Source organism: Monodon monoceros, unplaced genomic scaffold (genome assembly GCF_005190385.1).
Source record: "Monodon monoceros isolate NGI ecotype Baffin Bay Population unplaced genomic scaffold, NGI_Narwhal_1 Contig2912_ctg1, whole genome shotgun sequence".
Taxonomy (NCBI): Eukaryota; Metazoa; Chordata; class Mammalia; order Artiodactyla; family Monodontidae; genus Monodon; species Monodon monoceros.
Window position 1 is genome coordinate 1 of NW_021698831.1, and position 14155 is coordinate 14155.

Consider the following 14155-nt stretch of genomic DNA (forward strand, 5'->3'; position numbering starts at 1 on the left):
CCGCTTTGTACCAGCGAGTGAAGTAACGATCCACAAGCGACGGCACCGCAGGCTCCGCAGCTGAGGCGGCCACAGGGGGCTCGGGCTCGGTAGCCATGGCGACCTCGGGTGCTGGAAACCCCGCCTCCTGGGACCTGTACTCTTCCTCCCGCTTGCCACGGAGGAAGGTGTCTTTCCGGCGTGTAGCCGAGACACGCGCGCTGCGCGCACGCGCGCTGCTCCTCAGGCTCCGCAGGCTCCACAGGCTCCACCCACCGGCCCCACTTAACTGAGCTTTGGCGTCTGACGTCAAGGCGGGGATCAAATACAATAGGCTGGGAAGGAGGATGTAGGGATAGGGGGCGGTGGCCAGCGCAGCTCCACATATATCTTTGTGGGGAGACGGAGAAGGCAGGCCGCGCCCCCTCCAACTCACGACGTCAATCCGTCGCCGCTCGGCGTGTGTCGGGCTCTCTTCGCTTGCGAGTACATGCTTCGCGGGTCGCGCCTCCGCCTGGCTTCACCACTACCGGAGGGGCTCGAGCGGCCTGGCGGCCCGGAGACCCAGTGCGCGTCGTGAGAGCTCAGAAGCACGGTCAGGGAGAGGCCCGTGCGCAGCCCTGGGCGGACGCACCGCTGTTTGCGTTTCCTCAGAGCGCGGCGTAGGTGAGCGTTCGAGCGGCCTAGCTGGGGTGGGGGCATGGAAACGGGCCCTGTCCGCCAGAGGGTGCCCTGATGAAGGGGACCCCCTAGCGCCCAACCGCTGCCTGCTGCTCGTCTGGGAGTGAAGAGCGGCTTGACCGCCTCTGCGCTCCTTGAGTTGTCTTTCTGCAGACTCGCCGCCTGCTGCACCCACGGCCCTCAGAGGGCTCTGCGCGGCGCGGCAGGAGGGGGAATGATATGCTGCTCCCCCAGCTGCACACTTACCCAGTCTTCGGATTCCTTGCAGTTGCCGAACCAAGTAATGCACCAATTAAAGCGCAACAATGCATGATAGAAGCTGACGGTAATAGAAGTTCAGGTGTGCTGCGAGTCCCTTGTCGCATCTGCAACTTTTCCTTGGAGGTGTTGTCCCCGTGCATCTCCATGTAATGTGGTATCTTATGTGGCCCTCTCCCCCGTTAAGCTGTGACCTCTGAGGAGGCAGTAACTGTCAGTCATCTCTTGTCCAGAACTAGCACTTAGCAAGTGCTCAGTCGGTATATGATGTAGGCCACAAACCGGATCGTAGGATTACGGTACTGTGTAAAAGGATTCAAACCGAACATTGACAGGCAGGGCAGTAACCAGTGAATAGTTTACTGTGAAAGTGTGGGCAAAAGGGAAGCAGACACAGTTTCAGCTTGGAGGACAGAGAAAGTAGGAATGCCATGTCCCCAGAGGGGAAACTAGTTTGGTGGAGAATAGCAGGTACTTCATTTAACAGGTTGCATTTGATGTGCTTTTTGAGAAATCCTTGTGGTAACAGCAGAAGGTTGAAAATGTGAGTTGAGTGTTCAGTTTAGGGAGGGTCAGGGCTGGACGTTTAGATCTACTAAGCATATTAGTGATCTGTTTGGTACTTGTGGTCATGGGCATGATAATTAGCCAAGAGGTGGATGGATGAAGGAGCAAGGGAAGAAAATAGAGGAGTTGTCAGAAATTTCAGAGAGGATCCAGAATTGATCTATGGTGTGGAGAGATCTTTAGCACATTTAAGGACTGAGAAAGGATGAGTCATTTGAGGGCAGGGGAGTTGGAGATTGCAGATGTAAAAGAAAGGGTACCAATAAGCCAAGGTCCTGGGGGAGTTTGGAGGGTTCTCCTTTGATGGTCTTGAAAAAGAGTAGGACACTTCTGAGAAGGTAAGGGAATAAGGCTGATAGGTGTGAAATTTTAGAGAAGTTCATTTTGAGGCTGGAAGGGTTGGGGAGGAGGGCGATGAATGATGAGCTGCCCTTGTGTCACCAAGCCTAAGCTCGTACTGCTCACCACACTACAGGCCAATAATCGAGAGACGAGGTGTTGGAGCAAGGAATAACGACTTTATTCGGAAAGCCAGCAAACCAAGATGGTGGGCTCGTGCCCCCAAAGACCCATCTTGCCTGAGTTAGAATTAAGGCTTCTTTTATACTATAAAAGGGGAGGGAGTAAAGTCAAACATTTCCTGGTTCTCATCAGCCTCCAGAGGGGATGTGTTAATTTCTTCCTCCCTGCAGGCATTCACAGGTGGGCCTGGTCAGGATGTTTCTTGTGAGCTAAATAAAAGTATTTTAGCTTAATGCTCATTACCTGGGAGTCAGGGTTCTGAGAGTTGGGTCATTATGTATAATTTTAGCTTATAGGCTGCATCCCTTTAGTGATTAACTTGTAATAGAATACAAAAGGTTATTCCCTGTGACACTTGGCCCGTGATTTTGAAAGCTCAGTGATTTGAGAACTCAGGTTGTTTGATATGTTTGTCAGTTAGGGTCCAGTCAGGAAAGTAGAAACCACACAGTATTTCAACAGAATTTAATACGAAGAATTGGTTAAATGCCTGCTGGAGGAGCAAAAAGCAAAAGGGAGCAGTGAAGTAATTAAAAAAGTAAACTGCTGAAAGCAGTTACAACACTTAGCTAGGTCTGAGGATCAAAACAAGGGAAGCCATTGGGGTTATCATGACCTGGGAGGAGGGGCATTGGAAAGCTGGTGTTGATAGCTCTGGAATTCAGAGGAGGAGCTCCATGTTACTAGATTTCAGGCACCTGGAGGGAGTACCTGCCTGGTTAGTGCTGGTACCTCTGGGGTGGTTGTTATCATGCTAGTCATGGGAGTGCCAGAGGGTAGGACTAAGGGCCCCTGGAAGGATGAAGGCCCATTGCTGGGGTGACATTGACTGAAACAGCAAGGTAACAGGAAAAAGGGAGTCCTCCTCAGCTCCTTCTGCCTTTGCCTTCCAAATTCTTATGCTGGGGTTCACGGACCCCAGAGCTCCACGGATTGTTGGTGAATAGAATCCAAGTTCACAGGGAGACATTTTGATGCTCTGATCATGGCAACAATTACAACAGAATTATTATTAGCTAAACCAGGTTGAAATACATCTGGTCCTCTGTCGCCTGTTTTCACCTCTTACTGCTCTGTCCCATGTTTACTCCCCTCTAGCCAGACATCCTCTCATCTCAAATCCACCCATCCTTTCAGATCTATGTCAGTGGTCGTCTTAATGCTATTTAAAGATGAAAGGTAATGTAATTTTTATATGCTTTCAAAAACCCAAGCTTTCTATATAGAATTAGATCAAAATAAAAAGTCTGTATGGTATAATACAGGTTCGAATAATTTCTAGAAGTTTTTGAATATAACTGTCATGAAAGCGCACAAAACCATTGTTTGCCATGATTCTCTTCCTCACTTCCACCGTGTGGGCTTGCCTTCCTCTTAACCCACATTTTATGTTGTCTCACTCTACTACACTTAACATTTTATCTGCTATGTAGTATAAGGATTAATTCATGTTTATTCTTTCATTGTCATAAGTAGGAAATGCAAGATGAGAGAATTCACCTTGGATTAAGGTGACAAGAAGGCCAGTGTGGTCTGTGTAATTGTCACCCCTAATATAAGTTAGGGACTTCCAATTACGGTATAAACCTTAAAGAGGTCTGGATATAAATATACAGCACATTAACTTTTTTTTCCTCTTAGGTAATGTTATACGTTAAAACAAGTCTGATTTTGTCAGACCAAGGTAGATTTCCTATTGATCGTTCTTTTCTCAGCTTTTCTACTGCCCTGGTGAAAATCAGGCCAGTGAAGTGGAGTAATGTGAAGTAGTTATATCAGGTTATGAAGCTCCTCAAATTGTTGGTCATCGTTTTGAAGTATACTGTTGTAATTTCATAGTGTCTTCTTTTCTCCCTGAGAACAATAAATGCTTTTCTTTTTTTAAAAAATAATATTTATTTATTTATTTGGTTGTGCTGGGTCTTAGTTGTGGCACTTGGGCTCCTTAGTTGCAGCAGGCGGGCTCTTAGTTGCGGCACATGGGCTCCTTAGTTGTGGCACGCAAACTCTTAGTTGCGACATGCATGTGGGATCTAGTTCCCTGACCAGGGATCGAACCCGGGCTCCCTGCATTGGGAGTGCAGAGTCTTAACCACTGTACCACCAGGGAAGTCCCATAACTGCTTTTCTTTATTTCTATGTTTGATTTCAATTTTAATTTTTTAATGAAGATATAGAGCCAGTTTATAAATAAATGTAGTTGGTGATATTAAAGTAATTTTATTTTCTTCAACTGCCAGTATATATGTGGATTTTTATATTATTTTGTAAATCTGTCAAGTTATAAAATATCCTCATGTGCAAAATAAAATGTTTTCTCATTCATTGCATTCTTCTCAACTTTCCTTCAGGATAACTGATGTTAAATCTTTTTTGAAGAAAAAACTCTGAAGTTGAGAATCTTGCCTCTTTCAAAGAGTGAGAACGTAAAATAGATTTCACAGCCTCAATTTGTAGACCATAGATATACACAGTTGGTTAGATTGCTACCACTCATCTCTGTGTGGGTTCAGATTAGATCTTTTTTTTCTTGGTTATTCTAACTTCTCTGCTCCCTGAATCATTTTGCTTATATTGGAGTGTGATTTATCGCTACTAAGCTGTTTCTATTTCTCAGAGAAATTAAAGTTTCATCAAGAGATATTTGTACTTTTCTTTCAGGAGTCGCTTCATCATGAGAAATCTAAAGTTATTTCGGAGCTTGGAGTTCAGGGATATTCAGGCTCCAGGGAAACCTCAGTGCTTCTCTCTCCGAACTGAACAGGACACAGTGCTCATTGGCTCAGAACATGGACTGATAGAAGTAGACCCTGTCATAAGAGAGGTGAGTTATTGATGGAGGGTGCTAGCACTTGGCATGACTCTTGACTTGTCTTTTTCCAAACTTGCTTCCCCAAATAGTCTTTCCTTTAAATCTTTCTGAATTTACGTGCCCCCCAAATGAATGCTCCCTTCGCTTTATACTGATGTCATATTAGACATAACTAGTACCCTGTCTTTTAGTCTGCTTCTGTTTTAATCTAAGCTGGCAAAGCTTTGACATTGTATTTTGTGGGGTGCCCTACTTTTTACCCTTTCTACCATGTAAATACTATCTATTAACAGTTCTCAAGTGGGAATGCAGGTGAAAATTTCCTGTAGGGCTTTTTAAATTTTTTCAGTCTCCATCTCATACCAACTACATCAGAATCTTCACTTCTGGAGCTTGAGCATATGTATATTGAAAAGCTCTTTAGGTTGATTCTGATACCTTCCCTTAATTATATTCTGCTACTAATGTATTTTAGGTGATTACATTCTTAGTCCCTTTTCCCCATACTGTATACATTTTAGAAAATCATAGTTATTAGCTTCATGTTTTATTGGATATTTTCAAAGATACCGGGCTTTTATGTTTGCTTGGCACAAAGGTCGCATGAACTGTGTTTTGTGTTAAAGATGGTAGTGCTGTGAAATTTCTCAAATGAAAGTTTGGGTTTTAATCTAGGAAAAAAACATTTTTGAAAGCTTTTGTATTATAAAAGAAGCATTAAAAAGTATTTCTGGAAGTGTGATGAATTGTTCTTGAAAGTAGATTGGCTTAATTTGCTTATTTGTTTGTTTTGGTGAAAGGTGAAAAATGAAATTCCTCTGGTGGCAGAAGGCTTTCTCCCAGAGGATGGAAGTGGCTGCATTGTTGGTATTCAGGAGTTGCTGGATCACGAGTCTGTGTGTGTGGCCACAGCTTCTGGAGATGTCCTACTTTGCAATCTCAACACACACCAGGTAAGTGGAAGAGATCAGTGAGTAGGAAATCTTAGACATCCTCAAACGCCTTTTTTTGTTTCATGTCACTAGTTTTTCGTAGAAGTTTAAAATGTCAGGAGCCATAATATTAAGCATTTTGCAAATTAAAGTCTTTGCATTATATAATTCTTTACAGAAAATTGTTGGCATGGCTTTAGCTATATTTCAGGATTCTTCTAAAACTCAGTTTTGTCTATTGCATTTATTAATTAGAACAATCAGAACATTCCAAATAAGAACTTAACAAAAACCCAAATCTGGCCATTCTTGTATGGTATATCTGATCCTGAGTTGTAACTTTTATTTCTCAATTTATGAAGCCTTTGAAATGTTTATATGGCTTACATTTTCTTTTATGAATGCTGAATAAGCCTCTCCTTGTTGGCTAACTTTAAGAGTCCCTGAACTACAGGTGCTAAGGTGATATGCTATCATTATATGCACATCTTATGACTGCCAGCGAAGATAGATTTCAACCATTTGCCTCCTTCTCTACTTAGCATAAGGCTTAGTTTCTGGATTTCTATCCTCACCTTCTTGACAGCTTTTTAAACTTTGTTGATTACTCCCTTAGTTGTGATCTCTTTAACATGGATGTATCACAAGTCATATTACTAATCATAGGATAATAATAGCAGCTGACATTTATTAAATGTTTACAATGCGCCAGGCGCTTTTTCAAGTGTTTTTCATGCAGAATTGTATTTAATCTTCACTACAACCTTATGAGGTAGATTGTTGTTTTTCCGTTCTTCAAAAGAGGAAATTGAGGCACAGAGGGCTTAAATGACTAGGCTAAGGTCAAACAGTTATCAGGTGAGATTTAAACCCTGGCAGTCTAAATCTGGCACCTTTGCTTTTAACGGTTCCATTTAGTACAACAATAAATCTTATTCTCAGTTCATGGTGAGAAATAGCAAAGCCATCAAGTATAACTTACTTAGTATTTCTCACATTTAAAAGGTATGCTTTTACTTTCAAAACATTTTGTAGAACGTTTTCCTAATTACTGAGCTCCTCCAATCCATCAGTCTCCACCAGACGGTGCTGATCCTTCACATTTGTGGCATCACAATGTCTGCAAGACACAATCCATATTCCTTATTGTGCCGTATAAGACCTCTTACTGTTCACCAAATTCCTTTTTAGCCTCACCTCCCACCCCCACCGTTCCTGTGTATATGTATACCTTAGGCTCTACAGTTGCAGCTGATTTTTAAGTGCTCTTTTTAACTGCACATTTCCCCCCCAGTCTCTTCCTCCTGGCCCTATTCCTACCCTTCAAAGCACCTCCTCCGAGAAGCTTTCCTGGACTGTCCTGGGCCACTTGTCAGTCTCTGTCCTGAGCCCCCACTTAATTCCCAGAGACCTTGGTTACATCCCTAACCCTGCTGTAGAGGCATCTTTTATCTCCTTAACGGGAGGAATGGAGTGGCCGTAGTCACTTCCAGTCCCTATGGTCTGTATCATGCCTGGTCTTTTAATACCTGTTACTGAATAAATGTTCACTGAATAATTTCACCTTCGTGTGTTTTGTTAATTGTTTTGATTAAGGTCATAGTAAATATTTATGGAGATGCTTATATTTTCATATCTCCCTTAACATTTTAAAATGTCTCTCTCAGCTGGAATGTGTCGGGAGTGTAGCCAGTGGTATCTCTGTCATGAGTTGGAGTCCTGACCAAGAGCTGGTGCTTCTTGCCACAGGTAAGCCTGTCACTACTGGTCCCTAATTCTTGACTTTTATAAAACATGACTCCTAATATCTCACAGGCTTAAGTTTTAGGGTGCTTAAGTTTCAAAAAAAACCCATTTCTTGGAACAAGGATACCAACATGATAATCTATAGGGAATGTGGTGTTTTTGAGTTAAGTTTTACTTCTTAATATATTGTTTTAAAAAGTTGCTGCTAAGGTCCATAGCTATGGTTTAAAATGTCAACAATATTTAACCTACTCTAAAAGGAAGAGTTGCTACATAAAATAAACTGATTCTAAGAACTGCTCTCCCAGTCCTATTTTTTTCCCTTAAGTCTTTTCATTCCAGATGAGTTTCTGCAAACTAGCACCCTGATGAGGTATACATTTGAAGAGATACCTTGCTGACTAAATCGTTGAAGTTAGTGGAAGAGGGCTATGTGGACTTTAATGTTAGCTTGACATTCATAAATAGCTGAGAATAAGTACTAGGTGACTTACCCAGTCAAAACTATTTTTAAAAAATGAGAGTCAGAACATTTTGAATAAATTCTGTCTTCCCTGTTTTGACTATAAACTCCTCCACTCCAGCTCAGTAGCTTCCAATGCTGTAGATACTTACAGAATGGCAGATATGCTAAATGAGAACAAAATCATTCTTGTTTGTGCTCCTCCAAGGTCAACAGACCCTAATTATGATGACAAAAGAGTTTGAACCAATCATGGAACAGCAAATCCACCAGGATGATTTTGGTGAAAGTAAGTATAGCTTTGTTTGAACCATTTTGTGACTTGTCTTGCACACTGATAGCCACATCATAATATGCCCAAAGAACTATGAAGCTTAAACCCCAACTTAATTCACTGACAGATAGACCAGTTCCTTTATTTCATTCCAGATTTTAAAAGGCGTACCTCTGGTTCCTCTCCAAGTCTGAGAGCTGGCTTTGTCAGTAATTTGGGGAATAGGAATCTGTGCTTAGAATCACCTGGGTAGTTGTTGCCCAAACCCCAGGACAGGCTTAGTTAGGGGGTTTAATGGAAAGGACTGTACTAGCTAGAATAAGGAAAGCATTTCTGAGGTACAATTTTGGGGAGAAGACAAGAGAGGCAGGATAGAGAGCTGATTTTTGTTCCTACTTATTAGACCTGAATTTTCATGGGACCCATCATATTGTTTTCTTGCTAAGATCTAGCTGAGGTGATATGGGCATTAGGCTGTGGAAGTATTGAAGAGGAGAAGAGTGGAGATGCTTATTGAGTGTAAGAAGCTCTGGCCAACTTCAGGGCACCAGGTAGCTGGCCTGATTGAGGAGAAGGATGGGGGAGATGGTATTTTAACTTTCGCTGGGGTCTAACTTCATGACTTCTCATTCTACTAAGAAATCATTTAGAAAAGTGCTACTCATTTATTCATTCAAAAATAATTTGTTCAGAAATAATGTTTGAGTAGGTAGTGTGAACCCAGCAGTGTGTTTGGTGCTGTGGTTAATTCATCTTTTCCCTTAAGGAGTCAGTAATAACAGGATGTGCAGGTATTAGGGTAGCATAAGGAGAGAAAGGGAGTAATGGGGATGGAAGGCTTCCCAGAGGAGGCCAACTTGAGCTGAGTTTTGGCTGACTTGGTGTTAGGTAGATGAGGCTTGAGGGTGGGGGAGTGGTGCAAGCAAGTGAATTAGTTCATTCCAAGGCAGGGATGTTTCATGGAGGCCTTTGACATAGCGTGGCTTATTCAGGCAACTGTGAGTACTTCAGCATTGCCTAGTGACAGGACATGGATGTGGAATGAAATAAAGGGGAGGGATTTTGATTAAGTTTGATAGGGAGTTTGGACATGAAGTTACAGGAGATCAGTCATTAAAGGTTCCTATGATGCAAGATTGATTGGTGGAGAGGGAAGAGACGAGACAGGGTGATCTGGTAGGAGGTTGCTACAGGAATCCACATGAGAGATAAAGAAGGTGGGTGTGGGACTAGAAAAGGGAAAAATGCAGGAAAATTTTGATTCTCAATGAGGATAGGAGTACATTTTTTGGAATTATGAGAAACTTTTTGGAATATGTGTGCATGGTTCCCCTCCTGCCCTAGCTAGTTTGAGAAATACCAGTTTAGAAAGTGAAATAAATAGGCTTTGGGTATGTAAGGTGAAGAAGAAAGTTTAGTAGGACTCTAGCCAGAAGCTCAGGTGGTGGAAATAAAGATGTCAGTATCTGAGAGGGAAGGTGGGGAAGTGCTGGTCTATAAGGGGTGGGTGATGAGTTCCTTCTTGGATTTGTTTAAGGGCCATATGGGATCACCAAGTAAAGCAGGTAAGTAGAAGGGGCTGAAGCTCAGGAGAGGCCTGAGCCACGGACTGGGAGTCATTGGCATGTGGGGAATCTTTACAATCTTGGGATTAGATGTGCTTGCTCAGGGAGCAGGTATGGTGCTGGATCTAGGGCCCGGGGTGGGACTCTGGGGCATCCAGCTTTGAGGATAGTAATAGAGGTAGTAACCAACACATCTTTGCATGGGAAAGTGCTCTGGGCCTGGCTCATCCCACCGACTTTTTCATAAGAAATCTAATAGAGTAAATCAAAGGAGAGGGAGTCCAAGTCAGGGTCTTAGGTCTTAGAAATGTATTTGTCAGTACAAAAAGTCACTCTGTGGAGTGGTGAATAGATATTTTTCTTCTAACCCAGGTGTCGACAAACTTGTTCTGTAAAGAACTGGATAGTAATTGTTTTCCGCTTTCAGGCCATATGGTCTGTGTTGCAGCTACTCAACTCTGCTGATGTAGTGTGAAAGCACTTAAGATAGTACATAAAGAAATGGGTATGGCTGTGTTCCAATACAAGTTTACTTGTAAAAGCAAATGCAGGCTGTAGTTTGCTGATTCCTGCTGTAACTCCACCACTTATCATCTGATCCCACGGGAAAAGTTGTCTTGCTTCGCTCCTTGACCCTTTATCTCTCTGTGGAAACTTTCGGATAGAAGCCCAGGGGTGTGCACCAGGATAGGCACTACTATTTGTACACAGCAGCAAGGTATGCTTCGGGATACTGCAATACTTGGGTGTGCCCAAGCAGAGCAGACAGGAAACGGTCATGCTGACCCATAATTTATAGAAATTATAAACAGCTCTGCTTCGTCAGAATCAGCATCAGTTGTAGGAGGGAAATATTGGGTCCTGGATCTGGCCGATGCTTTCAGGGGCATCTCTGTAGTACCTCTAATAGGTGGATGCCAGATCCTACCTTCAGGAACAGGAGGGTGCATTATTTCAGCAGCTGACTCTATGTTTTATGTAAGATCAGCATTATAATTTAGAAAGAAGCCCAGCCTGGAAGGCAGAAGCCCTGTGTTCTAATTTTGGCCTCTGTCACTAGGGTGTGTCAGTCTCTGTGAGGGCTTGAATTCCATAATCATGGTCTCCTCCAACACTAGCAGGGAGGTTGGATACATTTAGTGGATTGAATTTACGATTGGAATTTTATTCCCAGCTCTTGTCTTCTTGAGTTTTATGTTTTGTTATCTGTGGACATATTGCATAGATTCTTCATGTTTCATTCTCCTTGTAAAGTGGGGATGGATTGCTGACTGTCATCAAGGGAATTTACATACAATGGCAGTAAAGCTTGAATTCCAAGATAAGGGCATTTCAAAGTCTTCAGAATCACTTCAGTATATAATATGGAACATAGGTTTTTAAAATATTGACTGCTGGTCCATCTATTGAGAGGTCTCAGAGGACCCAACTTCATGAAGAATAGCTATGAAACTGCTTCTATTTTATTTAGCTTATTGGTTGTCTTGCATATTCTCACTCGTTCTCTAGGCAAGTTCATCACTGTTGGCTGGGGCAGGAAGGAGACGCAGTTCCATGGATCAGAAGGCAGGCAAGCCGCCTTTCAGATGCAAATGGTAAGATTGGTCTGATGGATAAGGAACCTTCTTTGGAACAAATAGAAGTTCTGCTACCCACCAGGAGCTCTTAGGTATCCAGGTGTTACCAAAAGTGGGGTCCGGCTGCTCGCCGCTCTAAAGCCAATAAAGAGGCAAGGTTGGTGGAAAGGAAAGTTTGCTTTATTCCGCTGGATGCCAGCAACGGGGGGGGGGGGGGGGGGGGGGGGGCGATTTTTGTCCAAAGGCCGACTCCCCTCCCTGACAACCAGTGGGCAAGAGCTTTAAAGGCCGAGGGGGCGCTACATGCAGAAACAGTACAGGCAGCTCTGACAGTCATCTTGAAATTGGTCATGCGGTGGTCTGACCAGCATCATCTTGATTATTAAGTACAGTTAGTCTTTACTTCCAGGGTCGGCTTTTTCCCATTTCTTGGAGGCCAGTTCTTGGATTTGTGGCAGCTTATGTCATGGCCACAGTCTGGTCATCATGTAGTTAATGTCTTCCACCTGGTGGCGGTTTCAGTATCTATAAGACAGCTCACAGGATATGGCTCAGAATATTATCTGTAGCCCTTGAGGAGGAACTAAAAAGGTCCTTGACTGTGCTTAATGCCTAAACTATTATTATTTAGTCATGTTGGGCTGTTTTCCTTTGTTTCTGCATTTTCTCACTTCTCTGATTAAACTTACTGTTTGGCTAAAGTTTTTCTGCAGACAAAAGGCAGGCTGAGGACATGGGGTTGGGGGGACCATCGGGTCCTGCTCTGTTTCACAGGTAGAGGGCGGTAATGGACAGATCTCTTCTGCTCTAGTAAAACAAGCTGTTTGGAGACCTTAGGGAATGAGTCATCCTAGAAAGATCCTTTTTTCTTTTTTATTGCCAAGTTGTTTTGTTATTTTTTTTCACATAGAGAATAATTATCACCAATATTCATTTAAAAAAAAAACTCACCACAGACAGAAATGAAGCACTCTGTATCTTTTCCTGATACCCTCCCCCTTCCTCCCCAGAAGGAGCTGCTGCCCTGCGTTCACTGTTGATCATTCACGTGCATGTTTTTATACTTTTCCTACATATGTATATATTAGTCTTTTTTTTCCTGATTTCTCTTCCTGGATGAAACTATGTTTTCCTTCTTTCTGGATACATTTTAAAGGATAGAGCTACAGGATTTATTGATAATAGATCAGATGTAGGGTAAGAGAGAGAGAGGAATTGAGGATAATCCCCAGATGTGGGCCTGAGCAAATGGAAGCACTTTGTCTATATTATATGTGGAGATTTCCCTGTGCTGACCTTCTAGGATAGATGAAATCATACACTGCCTGCCGTTACATTTTCCATCCTTACTTTATTTCTGGCTACATTCCGTGTAACTCATATTGTCTCCTAACCCTTCACTAGAGGAAGTTTGTGTATACCACAGGGCAGTTTCATTGAGAATAAATCTTGTTAGGCTGCTGTGTATTCCCTACTGTGCAGTTTGTGGCACTAGCACCATTCTGACTTAGCCTGTCACTGGAATGTGATGATGGACGCTCAGGTGGTCATTTGTCCCCAGTCCCACAGAATTGGCTTCTGTCTTCAAGGCTTTCGGGACTGAGATGCAAGTGGCACCGGAAACCTTTCTTCTTTCGGTGCTGCAGAATGCGGAGCTTGTCCATGTTTTCATCACTGCTGCTGGCTTTATCTCCTCTGGCTCTTCCCTGCCCACATTCCTCTCATCTTCTTAACTCTTCTGTGCAGCGTTGTGAAGTTTACTCAGTGAATGAAACTACCCTCTTAAATTTAGACAAGCATTAATTTCCTTATATAGTTACCTGATAGATTCCTTAGCTCGTTATTTTTAATATCTAGATCTGTAGCTCTTTTTCCCTGTTGTTATGCTTGGAGGCCACTTTTTAATGTCCAGAGAAAGATTTTGTTTTGTTTGGTTTTAAGTTCTTTTCTCTTGATTTTTGGGTCTAAGGGCCCTTCTGGAAGGGTTCCTGAGGATTTTGTGAAACTCGATTTCTAGATAGCTTAAACTTTATATAAAAGATTTAACTTTAATAGCCTGAGGCTTGTTTGATTCTGGGCCATTTAAGGCCACCAGTAACATTTGTGTTTTTCCCTCTCTTTAGCACGAGTCTGCTTTGCCCTGGGATGACCATAGACCACAAGTTACCTGGCGTGGTGATGGACAGTTTTTTGCTGTGAGTGTTGTTTGCCCAGAGACAGGTATGGAAATAAATTTTTCTTACTTTTGCTTTGAGGGTTTTCTTTCATTACACCCATGAGGTAACAATGTGCTGCTTTAGGTGTTAAATGAATATAGAGCTAAGAATCAGAAGAGTTCTTTGAGGCTATTTGGCCCAGCCTCCTACCAGTTGGATATGAATTTTTTTTAAAGCATTTAAAAATTTTTTTAAATTTATTATTTATTTATAAATTTATTTTATTTATTTATTTTTGGCTGCGTTGGGTCTTTTGTTGCTGCGCGCGGGCTTTCTCTAGTTGCGGCGAGCGGGGGCTACTCTTCATTGCAGTGCGCATGCTTCTCATTGCAGTGGCTTCTCTTGTTGCCGAGCATGGGCTCTAGGCGCGCGGGCTTCAGTAGTTGTGGCGCATGGGCTCAGTAGTTGTGGCTCGCGGGCTCTAGAGCGCAGGCTCAGTAGTTGTGGCGCATGGGCTTAGTTGCTCTGCAGCATGTGGGATCTTCCCAGACCAGGGCTCGAACCCGTGTCCCATGCATTGGCAGATGGATTCTTTTTTTTTTTTTTTTTTTTTTTTTTTTTTT

The 14155-nt window shown here is 42.8% G+C and overlaps 1 protein-coding gene across 4 annotated transcripts in view; it reads left to right on the top strand.

Annotated features, from left to right (window-relative positions):
* Positions 1–415: 415 nt before the first annotated feature.
* The window catches only part of LOC114899145 (elongator complex protein 1), a 34396-nt gene continuing 20656 nt past the window's right edge, over positions 416–14155 (top strand). Inside the window, exons 1-7 of one of the 4 annotated variants that reach the window (XM_029229802.1) lie at positions 416–641; positions 4669–4831; positions 5620–5772; positions 7419–7500; positions 8169–8249; positions 11309–11394; positions 13500–13596. In XM_029229802.1, the coding sequence (XP_029085635.1) occupies positions 4682–4831; positions 5620–5772; positions 7419–7500; positions 8169–8249; positions 11309–11394; positions 13500–13596 (649 nt within the window). In that variant the 5' untranslated portion in view covers positions 416–641; positions 4669–4681. Of the gene's footprint in view, positions 646–4392; positions 4426–4668; positions 4832–5619; positions 5773–7418; positions 7501–8168; positions 8250–11308; positions 11395–13499; positions 13597–14155 lie in introns of those variants that run through there. The other 3 variants (XM_029229641.1, XM_029229717.1, XM_029229885.1) reach the window with 3 other exon arrangements.